At 35.3% G+C, this 21,617-nt stretch overlaps 1 protein-coding gene across 3 annotated transcripts in view; it reads left to right on the top strand.

Annotated features, from left to right (window-relative positions):
- dpr6 (defective proboscis extension response 6) overlaps positions 1 to 21,617 on the top strand; it is a 1,082,593-nt gene that overhangs the window by 282,583 nt on the left and 778,393 nt on the right. For all 3 annotated transcript variants that reach the window (XM_067757584.1, XM_067757583.1, XM_067757585.1), the window contains exon 2: positions 15,181 to 16,061. In XM_067757584.1, coding sequence (XP_067613685.1) covers positions 15,968 to 16,061 — 94 coding nt within the window. In that variant the 5' untranslated portion in view covers positions 15,181 to 15,967. The remainder of the gene's footprint in view (positions 1 to 15,180; positions 16,062 to 21,617) is intronic.

Raw genomic sequence — 21,617 nt, 5'->3', positions numbered from 1 at the left:
TTGCTGCTGCTCTTTTTCAATTAAATAACTTAAATTCGTGTATGTTATCCATGTTTATATTTTTGCAAGTATCAGTGATAAGCCGCAGGAACTCTTCTTTTTCTGGTAAAGTACAGACTTTTTTGGGAGCCCTATGCGGTTGTTACGAAAACAAAAAAATCCAAAAAAAAATAAGCAAGGAAAGTTTAAGAAATTTTCGCTGGGTTGTGCCGTAGCGATAAGGATATTCCCCGAATGGCTTGGGGAGTGTTGTCGATGGTCCTTTCCCGGGTACAGATCTGGTACGTGTCGGTAACAAACATCATTAGAGCACCAGCCCGACAATCTTGGGAATGATTTAGTATGAACACAAGAAACCTTCAAGGCCATACGGCGCTCCCACCCTCTAGATTCATGTGGAGTTTGGCGTAGCCATAGCCTCGGCTGTTAACAAGATTCGCCACGTGCAGGTGAGGTTGACGATTGGGTTGGGGAAGCTATATTTTGCGCTTGAAGCACCTTGAAAGGGTTGCGCTACACAACCGCTTAAATCAATTTGGCATCTTAGTCCCCTCTTGCGACAACCATATCTGCCGCGGGCATATTTTAAGCCCCAAACCGCTGGGAAAAAAATCCGCCGTACGCAACTCTAAGAAAATGTCTAATACTATTATCTTAAGAATTTTTGGAACAAATTTAGCCGGCAACTCTGGTTTTGCTTAGAAATAATTGATTGTGCAATGTTGTTTAAACAAATAGTGGCACTTCTATAGGAAAACTAACAACCCAGGTAAAACTTTTATTGAATCTAATTGAAATTCAATATTATATATGTATTGAGTGTGAATCACCATGCGTCGTCGTCAAACGTCAATATTTCGTGGCAGCTCCCATTTAAATACCAATATTTTTTTTGGCGCTGCGCAACGGAACTTTTTCAAATCAGAATGATCCGTTTTCAAATGAAACAGACATTTTTCTATCTCATGGATAACAAAATGTACACCATTGAAACGAAGTTTAATTACAATTTCACTACCAAAGTGGATTCTGAAAGATGTACGTCATTTGTGGGTTATATGTGTAATTGGTTAGGATCTAGCCTTTCAGATGTTTCTTTATTTGATCTTATAGTTTCAGGATTTGTTTTTTTAGAATGAAGATGTATTTTAAATTAGCTGAAGTTTCATATTTACCATGTTCAAAAGTAGTAGTCTACCCGGACCTTTTGCCGGAATTCAACAAAAAAGAAAACTGCGATTTGCTAAAATTTTCTAGGAAATATATATTAAGGATGACATCCACAATCACATGACACTGGCCATTTGTCCTCTATATAGAAATAATGGGACTAACCTTCAACGAACTGTGCAGGAGTTGCAGCCCAAAAGGTGTTTAGTAAACATTCACTCATTTTCTCTGCGAGTGTCGAGCCCTGGCTAATATCAGGCACTGAATTCTGGGAAGTGAAATCAACAGGTTTATTCAGCTAACAAAATGTTTCGAGTAAAAATAAACTTACTGCATATCTAATATATAAATAATCAGTTATCATGAACTAATTTGTTCCAGTAGAAAGTGCATTAAAATGGCGCCTAGAACGCTACTATGGCCAGGTCTTGCCGACCGGTAGCACAGCAACCAACCAACCATCATTGCTTCTCTGGATCTTTGACCTAATTGTTTTTTATTTTTTTTTTTGGTTCAAAGGAATTTGAGCCATCAGCAAAAAACAACATTTTCCGTTTTTCGAAATTTTCCTCCAAAACAAAGATATGAGGCTTCGAATGTCGCAATCGGAACATTGCTATTTATTTTAATAAATGTGTTGGGAAAACTGTATACCAGATAATAAAAACAAGTAAGGAAGGCTAAGATCGGATATAACCGAACATTACATACTCAGCTGCCCACCTACAGCTTGCAAAACTTTTAAATTACCTTCTTTAAATGTGGGCGGTGCCACTCCCATTGTACAAAATTTTATTAATTTTCTATTCTGCGTCATAAGGTCAATCCACCTACCAAGCTTCATCACTTTATCCGTCTTTGGTAATTAATTATCGCACTTTTCCTGTTTTTCGAAATTTTCGATATCGAAAAAGTGAGCGTGGTTATAGTCCAATTTCATTCAATAGCGATCTGAGATGAGTGCCCAGGAACTTACATACCAAATTTCATTAATATGCCTCAACATTTACTCAAGTTATCGTGTTTACGGACAGACGGTCGGACGGACATGGCTAAATGAATTTCTTTTTTCGCCCAGATCATTTTGATATATAGAAGTCTATATCTATCTCTATTAGTTTTTGCCGTTACGGGGTATCGTTATACGAAGAAAATTAATATACGCTGAGTTCTGCTCAGCTGAGTATAAAAATTATAAAATGTTACGTATACGCACTGGTTCGCATATTTCTTCAGGTGCAATGGATAAATTCGCGTGTATTTGTTTGGTTTTAAATAAAACCACCTGCTTATTTTATTTATATAGTTATTTGCTTCTTTAGTTAAATAAGAGGTGTTACGGTGAGTCGAAGCGTTCCGATTTCGAACTTCCAAAGCCCATACCTATTTTCTGCAGGATAACTTTAAAAAACTTTGTTAGGCTTAATAGGCTGACGGAAACTTAAGGGTTCAAAGCTCAGTTAGCTGAAGAATTTTATACAATGATTTTTTATGCACGATTTGATTCATACATTCACTATATCAAAGCATAACATCACCACACATTCCCTCCATCATTATCTGTACGCATTTTTGTTAAAGTACCTGTTTTTGTATTTAAGTATGTATGCGTCTATCTGTCTTGAAAATTTTCTTCAAATTAAATATGTACCGGTCGGTGGGTTTAAGTCTTCATTCGCTTCTATGGTATGTATATGAAGAAAAAATAGTTTTCGAATATTTCTTGCTAAAACTTTCTTTGTTTCTCCCCGTTGCTGTGTGCACAAATTGTTTTGTTTCATGTCTAAGTACATTGTTAGTCTGTTAGTTTTTTGTTGTTGTTTTGAATTGTTTAACAAAGCTTTGTGACACATTTCTTCAAAGTTTACACATTTTTATTCTTATCTCATTTGGTTTTCATTTTTGTTTTTTGTCATGGTCCATCTCGAACGCCTTTCGGCGTATAATTTAATTGAAGACATTATAAAAAGTCAACAGTGTTTGTTCCATAGCCAAAACGCTACAATGATGTGCTTCGGCTCTTAAGATATCAAAAAATATTGGCTTTTGTTAGGATTAACTCGCATAAGTGTAAAAGCTACTTAAGCAAAAAAGCTACTTAAGCAAGTATGTCTTTGCTTTCATATGTATGTATACTCTAAGCTTCATTGATTTTGTACCTTTTTGTTAAATCAAATAAATTAATGATGTATATCGTATCGATTTTCCGGCATCCCTTGTCAAATTTGGTTTCGAGGCAAGCCGGTTTCGGCTTGGTGAAATTATTGGTGTCGATTTTCGTTCTAATATATTTTTGTCGTTTGTCTCGTATTTATTGTTCCTAGGTACACAAGCAGGTATTTTCAAAATGGATGGATGTGCTGTGTTTTCATTCAGAATCGAGGGTGGTTTTATTGATCTCGATTTGTATGGCTGAGTGAGGCAGGTAAAAGTCAGTAATTCTAGCCGTTTGACCTTCGTTGTGGGTTTTCTGCGTTGGTGCGTATTGTTTTGCATATATTTGTTGTTGTGTGTTTTTCTGTTGTACCTGTGTGATTACTTTGTTTCTTGTAAACAAGTTTTAAAGGCCCAAATATGCCAGAAAAAAATCAAAGTTGCTACAAAAAATGCAAACATGGCACATAAGATTGGTCCAAAAGAACCCTTCGGCTCCTCCACTGATTGAGCTACCAAACATACACAAGCCGGACACTCCAATGTGGCCCATTATTAATTTGAAATCGGAACCATGTAACAAACTGTCCAAATAACTACTAAGAATTTTGTTTACGAAACTAGGCAAATATATCTTTTTTTTAGAAATTCTAAAAGGTTTAGAACTGAAATTTTTTCGAAACTATCTCACCTTTGTAGATTTTTTAAGAGGTGAAGGCAACGAGCTGCGCAGCCGTTCAGTTTTTTATCTTAGTAGGATTAGAAAATTTCTTAAAGAATTCAAGCTTCGAACTTCGAAAATAATTTGAATATAAACAGACCTTTTTGAAATAAAATGGTCACATCTTTTACTCTCTCAAGAAAGTTCTAAAATTATTTTGAAGCTAACCACTATACTATTTTCGAGGTTATCATCATTTCCTCGGATTAGTGATATATTAGCTTATATTTTCTGTTGCTAGGCATATAGCCTAAGGACTTCGAATCTCAAAACACACCTTAAATTTTAATAAATAACACACAGCTTATTCAAAAAGCCCATGTATTCCTGGAGGATCCGTTTTAAATTCCATAACGTATTTTGAGCTTTAAAACATTTTTCGAAATTTTGTTTCGAATTTTTGGAACACATACAATTATCATCAAAAAAAGCAAATTTTTCGGGTTTTGAACCTAATGTAAATTGTAAAATATATTTCGAACTTCAAAAATACATTGCGTTACCAGTTTTAAAAATTGTTTAAATTTTAAAAGTAAATTTCGAAAAAATATTCCGAAACTAAATAAGCATTTTTAACTTCAATCAAAAATGCAAAAGTTTTTGTTTTAAAAACTGATTTACAGTAAGAAAAATTCCGAATTTCAAAACTCATTTCGAAAAAAATTGCAAACTTAAGGAAATAATACAAACTTCATTGGAAAAAGCATATAATTTTACTTTAAAAATATCTATGTGCCAGAAAAAAATTTGAGCTATAATTGTTTTTGTTTTTTTCGGTCAATTGATTATCTATTTTTGGTTGAATTTGAGGCCTTGATCAAAGTATGAATATAAAATATATTTCGAAAATACTTCGAACTTCAAAAAATAATACAAATTTCATTGTAAAAATCAAAGTGGAAGACTTATTTAAGCACAAGAAAACTTCAAAACAAACTCGAAAACTATTTCGAATTTAAAGAAATATTACAAACTTCATTTGAAAAAGCGCACGATTGGTTTAAAAAAAATATATAAAATTAAAAAGTTTCGATTTTCAAAAGAATTATAAACAAATTTTCGAGCTTCAAAATGCATTTAGGTAATATATCGAACTTTCATTAATAAAACAAACTTGAATCGAAAAAGCAAAATATTTAGTTTGAAAATTTTACTTTACCGAATATTTCGAAACTTGAAATAATCTTTCGCATTTTAATAAATAATACTAACTTCGTACGAAAAAAAAAATGTTTTGGGTCGAAAAATATTGTTTAATTAAAAACAAAACAAGTAAGGAAGGCTAAGTTCGGGTGTAACCGAACATTACATACTCAGCTGAGAGCTTTGGAGACAAAATAAGGGAAAATGACAATGTAGGAAAATGAACCTAAGGTAAACCTGTTATGTGTTTCTGTGATATGGGTATCAAATGGAAGGTATTAAAGAGTATTTTAAAAGGGAGTGGGCCTTAGTTCTATGGGTGGACGCCGGGTGACCCAGAACATCATCTGTCGGGTATCGCTAATTTATTTATATATGTAATACCACGAAAAGTATTCCTGCCAAGATTCCAAGGGCTTTTGATTTCGCCCTGCATAACTTTTTCATTTTCTTCTACTTAATATGGTAGGTGTCACACTCATTTTACAAAGTTTTTTCTAAAGTTATATTTCGCGTCAATAAACCAATCCCATTACCATGTTTCATCCCTTTTTTCGCATTTGGTATAGAATTATGGCATTTTTTTCATTTTTCGTAATTTTCGATATCGAAAAAGTGGGCGTGGTCATAGTCGGATTACGTTCATTTTTTATACCAAGATAAAGTGAGTACAGATAAGTACGTGAACTAAGTTCAGAAAAGATATGTCGATTTTTGCTCAAGTTATCGTGTTAACGGCCATGCGGAAGGACAGACGGACGACTGTGTATAAAAACTGGGCGTGGCTTCAGCCGATTTCGTCCATTTTCACAGAAAACAATTAACGTCATAATATCTATGCCCTTACCAAATTTCACAAGGATTGGTAAATTGTTGTTCGACTTATGACATTAATAGTGTCCTAGACAAATTAAATGAAAAAGGGCGGAGCCACGCCCATTTTGAAATTTTCTTTTATTTTTGTATTTTGTTGCACCATATATATGCATTACTGGAGTTGAATGTTGACATAATTTACTTATATACTGTAAAGATATTAAATTTTTTGTTAAAATTTTACTTTAAAAAAAATTTTGTTTAAAAGTGGGCGTGGTCTTCCTCCGGTTTGGCTAATTTTTATTAAGCGTTCATATAGTAATAGGAGTAACGTTCCTGCTAAATTTCATCAAGATATCTTCAACGACTGCCAAATTACAGTTTGCAAAATTTTAAATTACCTTCTTTTAAGAGTGGGCGGTGCCACACCCATTGTCCAAAATTTTACTAATTTTCTATTCTGCATGATAAGTTCAACTCACCTACCAAGTTTCATCGGTTTATCTGTCTTTGGTAATGAATTATTGCACTTTTTCGGTTTTTCGAAATTTTCGATATCGAAAAAATGGGCGTGGTTATAGTCCGATATCGTTAATTTTAAATAGCGATCTGAGATGAGTGCCCGGGAACGTACGTACCAAATTTCATCAAGATACCTCAAAATTTACTCAAGTTATCGTGTTAACGGACCTGTACAACCAACCGTTATCCAATCAAACTTAATATACTCTGTGAGCTCTGCTCAACTGAGTATAATTAAAAGGAGCACGATTCAAATTGGAAAAGAGGCTCGGCCTAACATCTCCTCGGAGGTTATCGCGCCTTGCATAATATTTTTTTATTTTTAAATTTTCAAACACCTGGGTATTGACTTTTCGAAATTATCTCGAATAAAGAGCAGCAAAAATTAAATAATATTAGAACCAAAAATTATTTCAAACAATCAAAAATATCTAAGGCCCGGTTTTTCAGTAAAAGTTCAACTCAGTTTAACAGCTAAACTACGCTTAAACTTATACTGCATCTTTTCAGTCTAACATAACTGAAGTTTAAGCTAAGCTTAAGCGACCGATCTGGCAGGGTTAAACTCTAGTTAACTTGTCGGTGATTTGGGGTTCGTTCGAAATGGCGTCGAATATACCCAACAAGTATTTGAGCTTGAGCACCATTAGAGCTCATGTTGATAACCAGCATACTTCTAAAATCTCAAGAGTTGTTACGAGACAGTTGCTCAACTTGGGAATCATGGAACTTGGGAATTTATGGAAAATCCAAATTCATATTGGTATAATCATTTGCTACATACAGAAGAATTTGAATATGGTTATCTCTAACCAAAGCTATCGTGAGTAACCCAAAAAAATTGAGATAAAATGTCTGCAAATTTTTTTGTTCATAGATATGTCTGCTAGTGCCCTTGTATGTTGCATTTCAAATACCTTTTCAATTAACTTTACTTCCGCAGCATTTCTAAAGTTAATTTTCAATTTATTTATTTTTTTTTCTTTACTCACTTCAATTTATCAACGCAAACAATTTCAGCATAGTGAAAGTCAATTCAAAAGACCATCTTCGTTAGTATGCAATGACAGCAGCATTCGTAAATCCAATCATTTTTCAAACAAACAGATTAAAAAGCAAATTCCGATTTATTTGCATTTGTTTGTTTTTGGTTTTTGCTTTGCCAGTTATTGCAGTCAAAAGAGTATTTTGCTAAAGGGAGACCAAATGTAAACTAATCAGTCAAATCCTTAAAAAATCAGGAATGGAAGGAGAGCAGGTAGTGATAAAAGCAAATATAAACAAGTAAGGAAGGCTAAGTTGGGGTGTAACCGAACATTACATACTCAGCTGAGAGCTTTGGAGACAAAATAAGGGAAAAGCACCATTTAGGAAAATGAACCTAGGGTTACCCATGTACGACATGGGTATCAAATGAAAGGTGGTAATGAGTGTTTTACAAGAGGGTGGGCCTTAGCTCTTTAGGTTGACGCCTTTTCGAAATATCGCCATAAAGGTGGATCAGGGGCGACTTTAGAATATGTGTGTACGATATGGGTATCAAATTAAATGTATTAATGAGGGTTTTAAAAGGGAGTGGCCCTTAGTTGTATATGTGAAGGCGTTTTCGTGATATCGACAAAAATGTGGACTAGGGTGACCCAGAACATCATCTGTCGGGTATCGCTGATTTATTTATATTAATACTACGAACAGTGTTCCTGCCATGATTCCAAGGGATTTTAATTTCGCCCTGCAGAACTTTTTCATTTTCTTCTACTTAATATGGTAATTAACATACCCATTAAACAAGTTTTTTCTAAAGTTATATTTTGCTTCAAAAACCAATCCAATCACCATGTTTCATCCCTTTTTTATACCCAGTTGAGCAGAGCTCACAGAGTATATTAAGTTTGATTGGATAACGGTTGGTTGTACATATATAAAGGAATCGAGATAGATATAGACTTCCATATATCAAAATAATAAGGATCGAAAAAAAATTTGATTGAGCCATGTCCGTCCGTCCGTCCGTCCGTCCGTCCGTTAACACGATAACTTGAGTAAATTTTGAGGTATCTTGATGAAATTTGGTATGTAGGTTCCTGAGCAGATAATTCATTACAAAAGACAGCTAAAGCGACGAAACTTGGTAGATGAGTTGAACATATGACGCAGAATAGAAAATTAGTAAAATTTTGGACAATGGGTGTGGCACCGCCCACTTTTAAAAGAAGGTAATTTAAAATTTTGCAAGCTGTAATTTGGCAGTTGTTGAAGATATCATGATGAAATTTGGCAGGAACGTTACTCCTATTACTATATGTACGTTTAATAAAAATTAGCAAAATCGGAGGAGGACCACGCCCACTTTAAAAAAAAAAAAATTTTTAAAGTAAAATTTTAACAAAAAATTTAATATCTTTACAATATATATGTAAATTATGTCAACATTCAACTCCAGTAATGATATGGTGCAACAAAATACAAAAATGAAAGAAAGTTTCAAAATGGGCGTGGCTCCGCCCTTTTTCATTTAATTTGTTTAGGATACTTTTAACGCCATAAGTCGAACAAAAATTAACCAATCCTTTTGAAATTTGGCAGGGGCACAGATTTTATGAAGTTAACTGTTTTCTGTGAAAATGGGCGAAATCGGTTGATGCCACGCCCGGTTTTTATACACAGTCGTCCGTCTGTCCTTCCGCATGGCCGTTAACACGATAACTTGAGCAAAAATCGACATATCTTTAATGAACTTAGTTCACGTGCTTACTTGAACTCACTATATCTTGGTATGAAAAATGAACGAAATCCGACTATGACCACGCCCACTTTTTCGATATCGAAAATTACGAAAAATGAAAAAAATGCCATAATTCTATACCAAATACGAAAAAAGGGATGAAACATGGTAAGGTAATTGGATTGTTTTATTGACGCGAAATATAACTTTAGAAAAAACTTTATAAAATGGTTGTGACACCTACCATATTAAGTAGAAGAAAATGAAAAAGTTCTGCAAGGTGAAATAAAAAACCCTTAAAATCTTGGCAGGTATTACATATATAAATAAATTGGCGGTATCCAACAGATGATGTTCTGGGTCACCCTGGTCCACATTTTGGTCGATATCTGGAAAACGCCTTCACACCACTCCCTTTTGAAACTCTCATTAATACCTTTAATTTGATACCCATATCGTACAAACTCATTCTAGAGTCACCCCTGGTCCACCTATATGGCGATATCTCGAAAAGGCGTCCACCTATAGAACTAAGGCCCACGCCCTTTTAAAATACTCATTAACACCTTTCATTTGATACCCATATCGTACAAACATAATCTAAAGTCACCCCTGGTCCACCTATATGGCGATATCTCGAAAAGGCGTCCACCTATAAAACTAAGCCCCACGCCCTTTTAAAATACTTATTAAAATCGTTCTTTTAATACCCATATTGCACAAACGAATTCTAGAGTCACCCCTGGCCCACCTTTATGGCGATATCTCGAAACGGCGTCCACCTATGGAACTAAGGATTACTCCCTTTTAAAATACTCATTAACACCTTTATTTTGATACTCATATTGTATAAACAAATTCTGGGGCCACCCCTGCTCCACCTTTATGGCGATATCTCGAAACGGCGTCCACCTATGGAACTAAGGCCTACTCCCTTTTAAAATACTCATTAACACCTTTGTTTTGATACCCATATTGTACAAACAAATTTTAGGGTCACTCCTGGTCCACCTTTATGGCGATATCTCGAAAAGGCGTCCACCTATAGAACTAAGGCCTACGACCTTTTAAAATACCCATTAACACCTTTCATTTGATACCCATATCGTACAAACATATTCTAAAGTCACCCCTGGTCCCCCTTTATGGCGATATCTCGAAAAGGCGAACACCTATAGAACTAAGCCCCACGCCCTCCTAAAATACTCATTAACATCTTTCATTTGATACACATATCGTACAAACATTTTCTAAAGTCACCCCTGGTCCACCTTTATGGCGATATCTCGAAAAGGCGAACGCCTATAGAACGAAGGCCCACTCCCTTTTAAAAATACTCATTAACATCTTTCGTGTAATACCCATATTGCACAAACGAATTCTAGAGTCACCCCTGGCCCACCTTTATGGCGATATCTCGAAACGGCGTCCACCTATGGAACTAAGGATTAATCTCTTTTAAAATACTCATTAACACCTTTATTTTGATACTCATATTGTACAAACAAATTCTAGGGCCACCCCTGCTCCACCTTTATGGCGATATCTCGAAACGGCGTCCACCTATGGAACTTAGGATTACTGCCTTTTAAAATGCTCATTAACACCTTTCTTTTGATACCCATATTGTACAAACAAATTCTAGGGTCACCCCTGGTCCACCTTTGTGGCGATATCTCGAAAATACGACCACCCATACAACAACCACCACTCCCTTTTAAAACCCTCATTAATACCTTTAATTTGATACCCATATTGTACAAACAAATTCTAGAGTCACCCCTGGTCCACTTTTATGGCGATATTTCGAAACGGCGTCCGCCTATAGAACTAAGGCCCACTCCCTTTTAAAATACTCATTAACACCTTTCGTTTGATGTCCATATTGTACATACAAATTCTAGGGTCACCCCTGGTCCACCTTTATGGCGATATCTCGAAACGGCGTCCACCTATAGAACTAAGGATTACTCACTTTTAAAATACTCATTAACACCTTTCTTTTGATACCCATATTGTACAAACAAATTCTAGGGTCACCCCTGGTCCACCTTTATGGCGATATCTCGAAACGGCGTCCACCTATGGAACTAAGGATTAATCCCTTTTAAAATACTCATTAACACCTTTCATTTGATACCCATATCGTACAAACGCATTCTAGAGTCACCCCTGGCCCACCTTTATGGCGATATCTCGAAAAGGCGACCACCTATTCAACAACCACCACTCCCTTTTAAAACCCTTATTAATACCTTTAATTTGATACCCATATCTTACAAACACATTCTAGAGTCACCACTGGTCCACCTTTATGGCGATATTTCGAAACGGCGTCCACCTATGGAACTAAGGATTACTCACTTTTAAAATACTCATTAACACCTTTCTTTTGATACCCATATTGTACAAACAAATTCTAGGGTCACCCCTGGTCCACCTTTATGGCGATATCTCGAAACGGCGTCCACCTATGGAACTAAGGATTACTCACTTTTAAAATACTCATTAACACCTTTCTTTTGATACCCATATTGTACAAACAAATTCTAGGGACACCCCTGGTCCACCTTTATGGCGATATCTCGAAACGGCGTCCACCTATGGAACTAAGGATTAATCCCTTTTAAAATACTCATTAACACCTTTCATTTGATACCCATATCGTACAAACGCATTCTAGAGTCACCCCTGGCCCACCTTTATGGCGATATCTCGAAAAGGCGACCACCTATACAACAACCACCACTCCCTTTTAAAACCCTTATTAATACCTTTAATTTGATACCCATATCGTACAAACGCATTCTAGAGTCAACCCTGATCCACCTTTATGGCTATATCCCTAAATAACGTCCACCTATAGAACTATGGCCCACTCCCTCATAAAATACTCTTTAATGTCTTTCATTTGATACACATGTCATACAAACACATTCCAGGGTTTCCCTCGGTTCATTTTTCTACATGGTGATTTTCCCTTATGTTGTCACCATAGCTCTCAACTGAGTATGTAATGTTCGTTTACACCAGAACTTAACCTTCCTTACTTGTTCATATTTGGTATAGAATTATGACATTTTTTAATTATTCGAAATTTTCGACATCGGATTTCGCTCAATTTTAATACCAAGATAAAGTGAGTTCAGATAAGTACGTTAACTAAGATTAGTAAAGATATATTGATTTTTGCTCAAGTTATCGTAATAGCGGCCGAGCTAAAGTACAGACGGTCGACTGTGTATAAAAACTGGGCGTGGCTTCAACCGATTTCGCCAATTTTCACAGAAAACAGTTAACGTCATAGAAGCCATGCCCTTACCATATCTCACAAGGATTGCTAAATTTTTGTTCGACTTATGGCCTTAAAATTATTCTAGACAAATTAAATGAAAAAGGGCGGAGCCACGCCCATTTTGAAATTTTCGTATTTTTGTATTTTGTTGCATCATATCATACTGGCGGTGCCACGCCCACTGTCCAAAATTTTACAAATTTTCTATTCTGCGTCGTAAGGTCGACCTACCTACAAAGTTTCATCGCTTTATCCGTTTTTGGTAATGAATTATCTCACATTTTCGGTTTTTCGAAATTTTCGATATCGAAAAAGTGGGCGTGGTTATAGTCCGATTTCGTTCAATTTAAAAGGCGATCCATACATCCTAAATGTATCCTTACATACCAAATTTCATCAAGATACCTCAAAATTTATTCAAGTTATCGTGTTTACGGACGGACGGACAGAAGGACGCACATGGCTAAATGAATTTCTTTTTTCGCCCAAATCATTTTGATATATAGAAGCCTATATCTATCTTGATTAGTTTATGCCGTTACGGATTACCATTATGCGAACAAAGTTAATATACTCTGTGAGCTTTGCTCAACTGAGTATAAAAAAGAAAAACAATTTAAGCAAAATTTATAACAGAGTAATTTGTAAAACAAGCGCGTTCGCTATTTGAAAACAATTTCTTACAACATTTCACAGAGATGAATGTAAATATAGACACATAGTACATAAATATCACAGTATCGCCTCACCTACGTACTTATAGAGAACTGTACTATGTAGGACATTTTAATGGTTGGCGCGAAAAACGTTGTAAACATCATTTTCTGAAAAACGGAAGTTTGTGAATGAGCGAAAAAAAATGCAAAAGTATTCTGCTTTCATTTCTCTAATAGATATTAATTCAAAATGCAAAATATATAAGTTTTCGCAAAAAATTTTAGATTAAAAAAAAACGAAAAAAAGAGATGAGAGTGGGAAGGGGAACGCAAATGGAAATGGGCGTGAGTGCGGAAAGCGGATGGGGAGTGGTAGTAGAAGTGAAATGAGAATGAGCCTGGGAGAATGGTAATGGTAATGGGAATGGGAATGGGAGTATGGAGTGGGAGTGGCAGTGGGATTGGGTGGTGAGAATGGGAGTGGGGTTGGGAATGCGAGTAGGAGGGTGGGTGGGAGTAGGAACGGAAATGGTAATAGGAGTTGAATGATTGTGGACGTGGGAACGGGAATGGGAAAGTCGAACGGGAATGGGAAACGGGAGCGGAAGAGGGTTTGGGAACCGGTATGAAAGTGGGAGTGGGGTGGGAATAGATTGTGAGTGGGGGTGGGTTTGAGGGGGAGATAAATGGAATACGGGATGGGCAAGAATAAATACAAATTAGATTAAGTTTTAACGTATTGCTATGGTTAGTCTTTGCCAGGCAAGTATAAAGCACGATCACAACACGTGATCAATCGTATTAGCTTTTTCATGTGGGTTTTTAACCAAATGTCGGATGGTGTCAGAATGGACGTGACTCCGAGCACCAACGTGCAGTTTTTTGTGAGATTCGAAATTGTTATTTTAAAACTTAGCTTATTTTTATATAACTGCAATTTCTTAATATACCGGACATAGCAAATATATATGTATATGTATAATATGGATATATGATTGTAGAGTATGCTGTCGGGATGGACGGAAGTTCGAGCAACACAAGATCTTAATCATAATATTGGTGTACATTTATTGATAATGCTCTCACAATAGACGTGATAACAAGCAGCAGAGTACAAATTTCTTGCAGAAATAATGGTTGTGCTGCATGGGAAGTAGGAAAGAACACGCTTATATGCCACCCATACTCAAATTTTTTTTTCAATTTTCCAAGGCAAAAAATAAATTCATTGATATGGAATTCGCCACATATTTTTCTGATAAATTTTTTTATGAATGATAATTCAACGGCGAATTTGGTAAAAAAAATTTGAAAACTGCGTTGAATTTTTTGTGCGGATAACTTTTAGGCAAACATAAAAACTGTTAGATATATTTCCGTAGAAATCGCGGTACAATGAAATTTATGAATATTACATATTTGGGCAAGTGCAGAATTTTGCAGAATTTCTTAAAAAATTTACATTGGAAAAAATTTTCAGGTGGCCGTGGTGGGGTGGTAGTGTACTCCACCTCCCATGAAAGTCTTCACCGTGAATATTTATTTGTCTTGAAGATTCCACTAGGAGTCGGCGTAAAGCATGTAGGTCCCGTTCTGCCAATTCGTAGGAAAAATTAAAAGGAATACGACGCAAATTTGAAGAGATGCTTGTCCTAAATCTCTTTGGAGGTATATCGCAACCTGTGTGTTTGTATATGAAGGGCTTGCTTCATAATTTCAGTTAAATTGTTGTTTTTATAAAAACTCAATGCCGTACTTTGGAAATTTGTTTGCGTTCGCTGGAAAAATAGTCTATTTGGTTTGAAAGACGAGCTCCTAGGAGTATTTTAAGTGTATCCGCTTCGAATTTGAACATCTGAATACAAAACGATTGTCTTACATTTATTTCAATTTTAGTCAAACAGTCTAGTTAAAAATGTAAATATAATATTTGCATAAATAAATTAAATGTTCCTTCGTTATTTTTGTACAATTCCAGTGAAATCGCCACCACAAACGCCTTTCAATTACCGTCAGTGAAATAAATGTAAATATCCGTAACTGAAGCAAACCAAAAAAAAAGTGTAAAATTGCAAAGGATCGCAAGAAAAACAGATAATACCCACAGCAATGCCACAGAGTGTTATTTTCATTTCTCTGTACTTGGCAATTACCCAAGTTAACGACATGACATGATGATGCATACCGCGTTACATTCATTGCAGCGCTGCAGCGCATAACGTCAAGGCAAATCGCAAAAGCAAGCAAAGTTAAGGCAAAGGAGCAAGTGAGCCAAGCGTATGAGAGCGTGGGTCAGAAAGTGAGCCATTGAATGAGTGAGTGAGTGAGTGAGGTAGTGAGCACTAACAGCTGCCACTGACAATACTCAAAAGGCATACCTTGATACATATATAAATAAAGGAAAGTGATACGCTAAAAAAATTAAAAAAGAAGAAAACTAACTAAAAGCAGCTGCATTAATAAATGGAGAACAACTTGGTAAAGTAAAAAAACAAAAAATAGAAGAAAAACACTTAAATAAAATAAAAAGCAGTGAAAAGATATACATAAAAAGTAAAAACGTGAGCCAAAAGAAGGCGGTGTGGAAAACGTTTATGTTTTTGTGCAACTTCGTAGACATCCTTCGCAGCGGGAAGTTTGCTCGTAGGTAGCGTGAAATTGCAGCGTACAACTTACCTAAAGCACTGCACTTCTTGTCAACCCGCTTCTCCGTCAAAGCTCGTCTTACAACGTAGTAGAAAGCAGCAAGGTCCTTCATTGTCACAATGCGGAAGCACAATAAGGCTAAAATGTTGTTGTTGTTGGAGCGTAGTTTCAACTATGAGACGCGTTGGTTGCTGCTGTTGCTGGTGATGTGCGGTAAGTGATATTTGCCGTGGTTTATTTTATTGTTATTTATATTTTTATTTATTTATTTTATTGCACAATGCACAATCTAGTGCGATGAGCATATTGAAAACGTTGAGTGTATTGAATAATGAGAGCAGAAATTCATTATTATTATTTATATTTGCTGCTGTTGTTGTAATAACTACTCACTTTTCTTGAAAGTAAGTCCTATGTACATATAAAATGTTGTTCATAAAATGTTGGCACTTTGGTAAATAGCAATTTTTAACTTTATTAAATTTCTCATTTCAACCGTGACAATTGGCAAAAGTTTTTAGATATTTTGAATTTTTTTTGTAATGGTACATACCTATGAAAATTGAACTTTTTCCAACTTCTCACGCTTTGGCTATTATGTATCGCAGTTGGTTTAGTGCTTAGTATATAGTGGGTGCAACTTCTCTAAGATCGGCATTAATGCAAAGAGTATGAATATAAGAGGGGCCAACGAATGTTCGCATAGTTGAACAGAAAACATGCAAGGAAGCCGAAGCTCAAACGAGGCGAAGCTTATACCAACTGTGCGCTCTCACATAAATATTTAGCTGATGGCTCTTGTACAATATATTTACACTTTGAGCCAGTGGCGTAGTAAGGTTTTCTTGTGTCCGGGGAAAAATATTTTTTTCTTCTTCTTATGACGTCTGAGCACCGAGGCATCCCAAAAGAAAATTGATTGATGTAATTGCGCCTGCTGCCTGCATGTAATAAAAATAAAATCGGGATGTTCCACTTAACGCCAAAGTATAGGAAAAGGGTGTCAGAAAAATGCCACTCCAAATCGTCCAGCTGCGAAGACCTGCAACATCTCTAATGATGAAAGTAAGCTGAATGCTTATATGAGAAAATTTTGACCATACATGGTTAAATCGCACAAATTTAAAAAAAAAAACAAAAAAACTATAAAACCGAACTAAAAAAATGCATACCAAATTTTCGATCTATTATTTTTTATTTTTTATCAGTGTTTAGGCCCAATGCCTAACTTTTACCTGATTGACGGCGCCCCTTCCTAACGTTTTAATAATATTTCCAGCCACCCATACTCACGCCGCATTTGTGTGCATGCATGCACATGCATGCGTTTCATACACATGCACGTGTGTGTGTGCAGGTTGTCAGCACCCATGCAGGTATATGTGGGGGTGGTTGTATGTGTGGTCTTTTCCCTCCTTAACACCAGAGGACTTTTTCGCGGCTTAGCGGTTGTCCTCAACGGGATAACCGGCCTCTTTCTCGATTGACCGCCAACCAGCACACATCGCAAGGATCACCATCGTCAAGTTATACGCAAAGGTAATATTGTATCCTCTTTATATTTCCTTACACTCTTAATTAAATATTATTTTATAACGAGGAATTCCTCTTGTGTTTTTATTTATTTCTTTTGAGCGAACCATCCGCCACAGAACGCTTATTAATTAAACGAACAAAAACAAATTTACATGTTTGCAAATCTTTCGGAACATAAAAACCAACATTAGAGTTATGATGATTTAAACTCGAATGAACATTTCTAAATTTTTCACGTAATTTACCCAAAATTTCATTTGGTGATGAATTTTCAGATGTTGGAACAATAAATTCACCGGGTAATCTTAAATTTTGTCCAAGAATCATTTCAGCCGGTGTAGCCGAAATATCTTCTTTAAATGTTGATCGCAAACCTAACAGTATTAGAGGTAGCTCTCCATACCAATCTCAAATATAAATAAGCGACGAGTTATTTGTCGCTGCAACAACGGAACATTTTAGTTTGTTGGATTACTATTTTTTACAAACGCGCATGGTTCCTCACATCTCCTAGCTTTATTTCCGAATTTGTAATGATATCTACATAACCAGTTGGGATTATCACGAGATTTCGAACGATATCTAACAGGACTTCTAAAACTATTTCTATTTGTTGAACGTGACCTTGAATAATTCTGACTAATTTCTTTTTTAATTTCACTTAATTCCAAAGATAATTTTTGAAAATTTTCACAAATTAAAGATGTTGTCTTAACCAAATTAGTAATAATAGAATTTTCGCCATTAGAATTTTGAGAACTGTTTATCAAAGCAATTTCATTTTTACTGATAACTTCCCAAACGTTATCAGCTAATTTAGTTAGATCATTTATGTCATTGAAATTCGAACTTGTTAAAATTACATTCAAGTTTTTGGGTAATTTTCGCATCCATAGTTTCTTTAACATTTCTTGGCTAAAATTAGAACCAGGAAGTAGAACTAAAGATCGGTAAAATTCTGAAGGCTTGCGATCACCCATTTCAGAATCAGACAACACTTTATCTAATTTTGCATTCTCACTTAAGGAATGTTTTTCGATCAAAGTTTGTTTTAATGCAGAATATTTATTTATTTCCGGTGGATTTTGAATAAAATCCAAAATCGTCATTATGACGTCCTGAGGTAATGCAGTAATAATATACTCATATTTGGTCGTTTCTTGAGTAATTTTTTTAGTATTGAACTGCATTTCAGCATGTATGAACCATGCCTCAGGACAACTTGTCCAAAACTGAGGAAGTTTCACTGAAGTGGAAAACATTTCGTTATTGTTTTCGTTCGCATATGGATTTATTAGATCATTTTGCGAAGAAACACCTTCTAAATCAATAAGCGAATCGTTAACCGGATGTGTTGGTGTAGACGTGTTTCTGTCGTTTGGTGGCGTGCGAAGCATAATTGAAATGGAATCTCAAAAATTAAAAAAATTAATTTTTTAAAATAACGTTCAAAACTCAACGTTATTAAATGCAAAATATTCTTTTAAATCTCCAGAAGAAAGAGTTTACAATTATTTAAAATATATTAGATTTTAATTTCAGATAAACCTTAACTAATATAGTTATATATATATTTAAAATATATCAAAATTTATATACATAGTTCTGAATAACAGCTCACCATTTTTTCCTTATTTTGATTTGTTGTTGCTTGTTATATCTATCGTTATTGTTGTTATTGTTGTAACTTACGTTCTCTTTATGGAGCTGTGTTGACGGCTGACGGTGTTGTGTTAAACTCAGCGCACTTTTCCGGTTTTTTTTAGTTACCGGTAAGTCACTTTTGGAAATCTATTTCTGGATTTGAACGAATTTGCATTTGGCCTATTGCAATTCATGCACTTTTAATTAAAACATGAGTTGTTGAAAGCTCTTCTTGAATTGATGTGTTGTTGTCGGTGCTGCTGGGCTATTTGTTTGTACTTGTTGTTGTTTAATTTTGAGCTGCTATTGTTGAAATTTTCGGATTTATGTAGTTTTACGCCAAAACCAATATTTTTTGTTTTTTTTTTTTAATATTCCTTTCTTCTATAATTTCTGCTTTGAAATTGCTTTTGTTTTGTAATTCTAGTTTAAATGTTTATTGCCAATTGTCGTTCAACAATATGGTGTAACTGATAAAAATTATATATTGTAAACTCAAAAATTTTAGAACTGTTTTGAACTGATGGTCACACTAATCTTTGGTTTGTTCGAATTTCTGCCTGATTTTAGGCGCACTAATAAATTATGTTTGTTTGGGGTAGTAAATTTTTATGCGTACAATAAATATTTAAAATATCACATTTTTTTTTGTTTAAAGGTTGATGTTTAGTTAAATACTCCTGGCAGGATTGCCAATTGTAGTATCCTTTTTAATTATTTATATTTTTATTAAGAATATTCACATATAAAGAGTATAACTTCTTGAAGGTAAAAATTTAATCCAACTGAACATTTTTGAAAATTAAAATATCAAAATTGAAAATTAAAATATTAATGGAACATATTAAAATACAAATTTCAAAGTAACTTAAACACAAAGTTAAATAAAAATAAGAACCCTACAGTGAGCACCATTTTTTCTTTCCAATTTCAAAAATTAAATCACTTGGTTTATTAATTTTATTTCGATCCTTGTGATTATCTGGTCTATCCCCCCACCAGTGGTAAGGTTTTCCAGACACAGCACAAGGAAGAGGGTAACCTAACCTCATTTTCCGCACCATACTAAATAGTTCTGTGTTGTTGTTTTTTTTTTTTGCACATCACAAACACGAAATTAAGTTCAATTTAATTAATTAATCCGGTGCTCACTTCACTTTTTAAACACTTTTTACACTTTTTTTGCGCTTGGTTTCGAATATCGCACGCACTTTTTCACTTTTCCAAAAATACACCCATTATTTGTGGAGGTGGCGAGTGGTCCTTTTTTTGTTGTTGCCGTTGAGACAAAAAATTTGTACATTAAATCTTTTGCTGTTTTCGCTGCTGTGACAAAAAGTCCAAAAATAAATCCTTTTTGTTGTCCCTGTTGTGACAAAAAGTTGAAAAATAAACCTATGTTGTTGTCGCTACCGAGACAAAAAGGCTGCAATATAAAAAGAAATAATAAAGCTTCGAATTTCAATAGTGTTTATTTACGGCTGGGCAGGTATTTTTACTCAAAATCGTTCCATTTCTCTAATCAGCAATTATTTCTTTAATAAATTCAAATAAGATCATGGAAACCTACATCAGACTGGTAGAATTAATCACAGAGTTTGATACAGATTACAGCCTTATTCCGGAAAGCGACCATAGCAAACACACCCTTGCGATACAGCAGGAAGAGTTGCGGTCCTTGTGGAACTCTGCGTTTGATTCGCTACTAGGATCTGAGGAGGTGTCAGGGGATGACGTTATGGCGGTAAGAAAAAAGCAAAAAGCAGCATACGCAATCTACATGCGATGCCTAGTGTCTATATCTGCTGAGGCAGAAAAATACAAGAAAGCGGACAAGAACGTCAACCCTGAGCAAGAACCTCATGCGCATAAAATTCGCCTCCCTGCTTGCGACACGGAAGTTTTTAAAGGGGATTATCTGTCTTGGCCAACTTTTCGCACCCTTTTCACGGCAATTTATATAAACAATTCCAGCTTAAAAGGGGTGGAAAAGTTATTCCATCTCAACAACAAAACGCAGGGCGAAGCAAAAGATATCGTTAAAAAATGACCTCTCACAAATGAAGGTTTCGAGATGGCCTGCAAAAACTTGTGTGAAAGATACGAAAACAAAAGTATCTTAGTTAACACACAACTACAAATTTTACTTAACTTAAAAAAGGTAGAAAGTGAGTGTGGCAGTTCAATAAAAAAGCTGCAAAATGATATAAATAATTGTATTTCGTCCCTCAAATGCCACAAAATTGACACTTCCAATTGGGATGCAATCCTGACTTATCTCTGCTCACCCAAGCTACCAGAGAGCACGTTGGCTCTATGGGAGCAAAGTATAGACCATAAAATGGACATATCCAAGTGGGAGGATATGGATAAATTCCTGTATAATCGGTTTCAGACACTTGAAACAGTGTCTGGTTTTACAGGGCATGCCACTTCGAAAGTGCAAAAACCAAACGCGTCGCGACAATCAACAGAACCCCCTACGAAAAGACTTGGTGCCTTTCAAACAAAGTTATCCAGACCGACGTCAAAGGCAATGTGTAAAATGTGCAAGTCCGCAGAGCACAGATTACGAAACTGTTCACGCTT

Source organism: Eurosta solidaginis, chromosome 5 (genome assembly GCF_040869045.1).
Source record: "Eurosta solidaginis isolate ZX-2024a chromosome 5, ASM4086904v1, whole genome shotgun sequence".
NCBI classification, from domain to species: domain Eukaryota; kingdom Metazoa; phylum Arthropoda; class Insecta; order Diptera; family Tephritidae; genus Eurosta; species Eurosta solidaginis.
Note: the sequence above shows the minus strand (reverse complement) of the source record. Positions and strands in the feature narration are given on the sequence as shown.